Source organism: Solanum dulcamara, chromosome 4, assembly GCF_947179165.1.
Source record: "Solanum dulcamara chromosome 4, daSolDulc1.2, whole genome shotgun sequence".
Lineage (NCBI taxonomy): Eukaryota > Viridiplantae > Streptophyta > Magnoliopsida > Solanales > Solanaceae > Solanum > Solanum dulcamara.
This window is the reverse complement of record NC_077240.1, coordinates 43,795,398-43,803,121: the sequence shown is the minus strand read 5'-3', so window position 1 is coordinate 43,803,121 and position 7,724 is coordinate 43,795,398. Positions and strand designations below refer to the sequence as shown.

Below are 7,724 nucleotides of genomic sequence, written 5' to 3'. Positions count from 1 at the left end.
GTACTAGTCTGACAGTGCTCGGCTACCAGGCGTGCAAGGAAATCATACAGCACAGTCACCATCATCCCAGTACTTATTGTAGTTGGAGGAGGCCGACTCTCACCCTCGGGCTGCTCAAAAGCATCGCCGATTTGTGGGGCAGAAGAGACTCTTCCTAATAAAAAATTAACTAGAGGTGGGCCTAGTGTGATAGTCATTGGGACAACTGCTTGGGATGTGTTAACCTTATAGAAGGGGTTCTTGACATCTTTGATCAGGGCAATATTTGTAGACTTAGTGACTGTGGTGTGCTTATCCAAGAATTAGCCAAAAGGAACTTTATAGTGAACACATATCAATCGAATTGGACAAGGAAAGGGGAGACCAACTTTTTCATTAAGTACCCGGTCACGCATCTATGTCGGTATTAACCTACCCACATTCAAAGTATTTTGAGACATGATGCAGGCTACCAAAGATGCCTGAGATGGGAGAAGGATATTATCATTAATAGTGGACCTCAACTGGGCATGGACTACAGCCCACCAAATTTTAGCCGCGAAAGTGAGAGATGCCTTGCTGATTGGTTGTCTCGGGTTAGTCACCTATGCAATCCATCTCAGAATCCCAGTCTGGTATGTGGGTTGATCCATCCGCTCCCCGCCTATCTCTAAGTGATATTGATGCTCATACATACCTGATGGTGTGGAGTATACTAAGGACTATTTAAAAATTAGAGAATAGTGGCCTCCGATATGTCAACTCGAGAACCCCTCAACTGTATTGAATCTAGCGGAGGCAGCTTCAAGGCTAGAGACTTCTTCTTCTTTCGTAAAGTCTCATCAAGGATTGAGTTTAGGATGGTCGTTGCCTATGTAGAATAGAACTCTTGGATAAGCAGCTCAGAATAGCTCTCCTGCGGTCTACACATCTACCCAAACCGATGGTTTCCGAATAAGGCCTTTATCTCGGGCACTAAGGATAGGTTGTCGATCATAACTCTAATCTCTAGAACTATGGCCTATTTGCTTATTTCGCTGGACCATTTAGCCAGACCATTATTAAATATTTTTTGAGCCCCCAAGACCGATCATTGAGTCCGTAAGAAGTTATGAGAGCCCTTTATTTAACTGGATCATATGTCTGGATGACTGCATGCCGCTCAATACTGTCGCGCTCTCAGCTTTCTCTTTGCCATTTTCAGAACCATTACCTTCTTTTCCAGACTGCTAACCCTCACTATTTTGTTCATCTTTCGACCTCGCTGCCCCCTCTTCTGATTGGGAGTGAGCAGTTTCAACTTCAGCGGCAGCCATTGCTCTAGTAGTGCATGGTGAGTGAGGTGAGACAATTGTGTCATATCAGACTTCGGACCTAATAAATGTCTATTCTCCTAACTCGTGTGCTGAGTTTGCTTCTGATTCTTGGGATGGAAAGTCGTGAAGTGGAGACTTGGATTTTATGTGTTTTGTGCATTTAGGTCCCAAGGTACCTGAAAAGAAGACGAATAGTTAGTATATAATCAATAAAGTGCCACGAATTTTGAACGGGTACTCAGATGTCCCCACTAATATGTAAGCATAAGAATAATCGTTAAGAAGTGACGTCACTCAATCCATCATAGGGTAATCACAAACCAAACTATTTTTAAAATGTTTTTTAGGATTTTTAGGATTCCAAAAAACTTTTGAAGTGTTTGAAGATGGGAGACCTTCACAGGCCATGAAGGTTATCACAGATCGTGAAGGTCATCACGGACCGTGAAGGCTCCTGTATTGCCTTCCAGAATCTATGTCTCAGGAGTTCCTCTAAAAATTTTCTAAGTATTGGGACCACGGAACAACACCACGGCCTCGTGATGAAATTCATAGTCCGTAGAGCCTCCCGTGATCCTACACTTGGACTTCTCTAGAAATGGAGATAACGGGCCTCTATCACAGATCATTGAGTGCAATATGGTTCATATTGAAGGTCATCCTCTCTGACCTCTCATAATTCATCCATTCACGAATACCTCACTCTTCACAACTCAATCCTTACACTATTTGAAACAAATGCAGCCCATTAAAACATACAAAACAACAAGTACAAATTCATGTTCAAACTAATATAATCATATACTTAATTCATATGTCACATTATCACAATTCTAATTCAAATCACCACATCATCTGAACGATCACAAAGACATCAAATTCAAATATATCCCAGTCTTTTAAACTCGCAATTTACATCACTTCATATTCTTAACAACAACACAACACCAACACAAAGAACTGAAAGAAGGACTTACTTGATATGTTCAATGTATACTTCACACTTGTGAGTTTCACAGTTCTAAAAATTAGGGCACGCAACTACACCCACAAAACATTATTTGCACTTTGAATCCTTGGGAAGGGGAAGGGTTTTCATGACAAGGATTTGAAAAAGGTGTTTGTTGAGTTTATTTGTAGTAAGAGAGAAGAAGAGTGACCCAAATTTAGGTGGAAATGGGTAATAAATTATAAATCCCTAAATAAATTTCATCCGAGTCGAAATTGGGTCAACTAATTGAGATTTAGCCAATTAGGATTCATGACTCATGGTGTATATTCGTGAAGATCACCATAAATCATACTACCCTTTCATGACATGGGTATTGGATAAAATAGAGGTGGTCTGATCTGGGTTGCAAGAGGGCAAAACAGTTCATAAAGTTCATCATGGATCATAATCCCTCATGTAATCCTAGAGCTCCTTAAGGCAGTGCTTTTTAAGCTGCACCACCATAGAATGTGGTGATCCATATGGTAAGTGGTGGGGTCCCATGATGTTTGACTTGGGAAAATACAATTTTTTGAAGTTCGCTAGATATGTCTCTGAACTTTCTTCACAAATGACCTACATGGTCCGTTAAGGTCCTAACGGCCCATAAAATGTGGACATGGTGCAGGTCCTACAAGAGGCCTACAGAAGTGGCCACCACGGATCACACCATGGTCCATGAAACATTCCATAGCCCATGGTGGTAGTCCGTGTTCCTTGCCTTGGATTATCTTCTGAGGATGTTCGAGAGTGGTCACCACGTAGGATTTCAAGGCCCGTGGTTCTCACCACGGTCCTTGGTACTTTATCATGGTCCCTTCCCTACAAGTCTGAACCTCTGAATCTCTACCACGGTTGTTCTACACGGTCAGTGCTTCCTTGTACGGTCTATATAGGTGCCCGTAGTGGGGAACCTTGGCCACTTTTTAATGTTCTTCTACTCTTTTGAGACCTTGTAGTACTCATTGAAGATACTATGACACTATAAAAACATCAAATAAAAGAATTTAGCCTATCTTATACTAATGCAATCCTTGGGTTGCCTCCCAAGTAGCACTTGATTTAACATCGCAGCACAACGCAGGTTCCTTGACTACTTAGACTTCATCAAGCTGGGTTCTTCAATAATTTCCACTTCGTTCGGATATCCCAAGTACCGTTTCAACCATTGTCCATTCATTTTGAACCTATGACCATCCTGAGCTTCAATTCAACTACTCCATGAGAAAATACTTATGTGATAGTGAAAGGTCCAGACCACTTTGACCATAGTTGCCTAGAAACAACCTCATCCTGGAATTAAACAACAACACTTAATCCCTAATGCTGAATTTGCACTGCTCAATATGTCTATCATAATATAGTTTCATTCGCTCTTTGTAAAAACCAGCACTTTCATACGCACACAAGCAAAATTTGTCCATCTCATTGATTTGATCTAGCCTCATATGCACAGCTTCACTCCAATTCAAGTTCAACTTTTTTAGTGCCCACAACGCCTTATGTTTTAGCTCCACAGGCAATGACATGCCTTTCCAAACACTAACTGGTATGTGGACATAATAATAGGTGTTTTGAAAGCTATCCTATATGCCCATATAGCATCATCAAACTTCCTTACCCAATCAGTCCTGTTGGCATTCACAGACTTGGCTATAATCTCCTTGATTTCTTAGTTTGACACTTCAACATTCCCACTAGACTGAGGATGATATGGAGTGGCTACCTTGTGTTGTCTAACACCATGTTTTTTCAGTAGAGTCTGGAAGATCTTATTGCAGAAATGGGATTCCCCATCACTGATGATAGCCCTAGGAGTCCCAAACCTGGAAAAAATATTTCTCCGCAGAAAACAAGAAACACTCTTACTCTCATTATCTGGTAAAGCGACAGCTTCCACCCATTTTGAGACATAATCAACCTCTACCAGAATGTATTTCATCCTATATGAGCTTATAAACGTAACCATGAAATCGATGCCCCATACATCAAACAACTCTACTTCCAGAATTGGTATGATAGGTAGCTCTTGACACCTATATATGTTCCCCTGCCTTTGGCACTGGTCATAACTATTCACCAAGTCATGTGCATCTTTGTAGATAGTAGAACAGTAGTATCCACATTGTAGTATCTTTTGTGCTGTACGGCTCCTACTATGGTGTCCACCTACCTGTGATGAGTGGCAGGCCTCCAAAATGCATAACATTTCTGCTTCTTGGATACACCTCCTGATTACATTATTGGCACACATCCTGAATAAGTATGGATCATCACAGAAGTACCTGTTAATATCATGTAAGAACCTTTTTCACTGATGGAGAATAAGATCTCCAGGCATAAGATCACTAACAAGATAGTTAGCATAATCAGCAAAACAAGGAATAAGATCTAGAGTGGCAGCCAAAACCTATTCATCTGAGAAGGAATATTCATTATCAAGCTCATTCTTACCTCTACTTTCATCTTCCAACCTGGACAAATGGTCAGCTACCTGATTTTCACTCCATTTATGGTCCTTCACATCAAAATCAAATTCCTAGAGCAACAGGACCCATCTCATTAACCTTGGCTTAGCATCCTTATTCGTCATCAAATATTGCAACGCTGCATAGTTAATGTGCACTATCTCCTTGGTACCTAAAAGGTACACTCTAAATTTTTCGAATGCATAAAATACTACCAACAGTTCCTACTCTATGATATTATAGTTCTTCTGGGCTGCATTTAACGCTTTACCAGCATAGTATATGGGATGGAAGATCTTGTTGCATTTTTTCCCCTAGCACAACCCCCAAAGCCACACCGCTAGCATCACATAAGAGTTTAAATGGGGTAGATCAATCAGGAGCAATAATCATTGGAGTTGAGATTAACTTCTCCTTCAAGCACTCAAATGCTTTCATGCACGTCTCATCAAAGTAGAACTTTATCTCCTTCTCCAATAACTTGCACATAGGGTGTACAATTTTAGAGAATTTTTTGATAAAATGCCGATAAAAACCTACATGACCCAGGAAGCTACAGACACCTTTTATAGAGATAGGGAGAGATAATTTCTCCATCACCTCTATCTTTGCCTTGTCGACCTCCAACCCTTTTCAAAAATCTTGTGGCCTAGCACAATACCCTCTTTGATCATGAAGTGGCATTTTCCAAATTCAAGACTAGGTTAGCCTCTTCACATCTCTGCAAAGCCCTGATAAGATTCAATAAATAAGCATTCAAAGTATCACCTACTAATGAAAAATAGTCCATAAATACCTCAATAGTATCCTCCACTATATCAGAGAATATAGATATCATGTAGCGCTGGAATATAGTAGGAGCATTACATAGTCCGAATGGAATGTGCTTGAATGCAAATGTGCCATCAGGGCATGTGAAGGTAGTCTTCTCCTAGTCCTCGGTGCTATACATATCTGGTTATAGCCAAAGTACCCATCAAGAAAATAATACCAACCTCTGCCTGCCAACCTATCTAATATTTAGTCCATGAAGGGCATTGGAAAACGATCTTCCAAAGTCTATTTGTTAAGCTTTATGTAGTCCATGCAAAATCGCTATCCAGTAACTGGCCTAAGTGGGACTAGCTCATTATTTTCATTTGCGATGACTGTCATACCTCCCTTCTTAGGAACATATTGAACAGGACTCACCTAGTTGTTGTTGGATATGGGATAGACCACACATGCATCTAACCACTTAATAATTTCCTTCTTTACCACCTCTTGCATATGGGGTTTAATCTCCTCTGGTGTTCGATACTAGGAATGCAATCCTCCTCCAACTGAATTTTGTAAGTGCAAATGCTTGGAGGAATACCTATAATATCAGCAATAGTCCAACCAATGGCTTTCTTATACCTCTACAATATCTCTACCACTGTTGTAACCTATTCTTCACTCAAATCTGCAGCAATAATTATTGGCAAGGTTTTATGCTTACCAAGCATGGACAACCAATTCTTTAAGCTCAAGTACAGGTGGCTCCTCTATAGATGGTTTAACAGGTGGATTCCGCCTATTCTTTAAGTCAAGATCAAGTTTCTTGGGGGCGTATGAGTGTGAACCTACACCCTGCAAAGCATTTGCAGATTCGTTGTACCCCTAAATACCATCACCATAGAAATTCATGAGTACAGTTGCTAAAGGATCAACAGTAAGACTTTCTTAAATGGGTACATCAATGGCACTTTCTACCTCAATATCAAACACATACATCACAGTCATATCTTTTGGTTGCTTTATGGAGGCACATACATTGAACTTTGACTTCTTCATTATTTTGTCTTAATATAAGTTCACCACTCTTTACATCTACTAATGCTCTGCTAGTTGCCAAAAATGCTCCCCAGGATAATAGGAACCTCAAAATAAACCTGACAATTTAGTATGACAAAATTAGCAAGGAAAACGAACCTGCCTACTTGCACCAACACATCACACAAAATTCCTACTAGACGTTTCACAAATCTATCCGCCATAAGAGCCGTATAGAAGTAGGTTTGGGAGCTCTCAGGCCCAACTGTCTGTAGATGGCTAGCGACAATAAATTTATGCTAGCTCCCAAATCACATCAAACCCTTGCAAAATCAAAAGCACCAATGGTGCAAGGTATGGTGAATGTTCCTGGAACTTCTTTCTTTTCCACCAATGATCTTGTAGCAATGGCGCTACAGTGATGTAAATTATCGATTGGCTCAAAAGAAACTGTCCTCTTCTTTGTAACCAAATCTTTTATGAACTTGGCATAACCTGGCATTTTCTCTAGCGCTTCCACCAGTGGGATGTTGATCGATATTTCCTTAAGTATTGAAATAAACTTCAGAAACTTTCCATCCTTGGCTTTTTTCTTCAATCTATAGGGAAATAAAGGCAGTAGCTTGCGAACATGTGGCAAAGGGTGAGGTCCTTCTACCTCTATTTTCTTTGTACCATTATTTTCCTCAGTCTTTTTCTGCCCCAATACTAGCTTATCATCATCATCAATCATAATTCCTTATCTGCCTAATGCCATGCTTGTCCCTCAACCTCAGAAACAACATCCTTGGCCTGCTCAGTGCCTACAATAATAGTGTCAAAAAGTACCTTACCACTCCTCGTTGTCACTACCATGCATTGCCCATCTTTCCTATGATTTTACACCATGTTAGTACCAACTGATTGATATTAGTCATGTTGCCTCTCAGATATATGACTCCAGACTCAGTCGTCTCCACCTTCTGTAGGACCTTTGTCATAATGTCTTCTAGCTTAGAGTTCCCACTATTGTTTCTGGCTCGATATCTGTTTATTGGTGGCACATAAACCCCACCTCTATCATTCTTGAAGTTGTCCTTGTTTTTCCAATTTCCTTGATCATGATTAACTGTCTGGTCATAGTAGTTATCTCAATAAAAGTTCAAACCTTAGTTTCAGAGTTATATGTCTGAAAAC

The 7,724-nt window shown here is 40.3% G+C and overlaps 1 protein-coding gene across 1 annotated transcript; it reads right to left on the bottom strand.

The window, feature by feature from the left end:
- Positions 1–3,958: 3,958 nt before the first annotated feature.
- LOC129884233 (uncharacterized) lies at positions 3,959–7,281 on the bottom strand. The gene is made up of 3 exons (XM_055958561.1): positions 6,871–7,281; positions 6,235–6,395; positions 3,959–4,571 (listed from the first exon to the last, which is right to left on the bottom strand). The coding sequence occupies exons 1-3, from the start codon at positions 7,279–7,281 to the stop codon at positions 3,959–3,961; spliced, it is 1,185 nt and encodes a 394-aa protein (XP_055814536.1).
- Between the last annotated feature and the right edge of the window lie 443 nt (positions 7,282–7,724).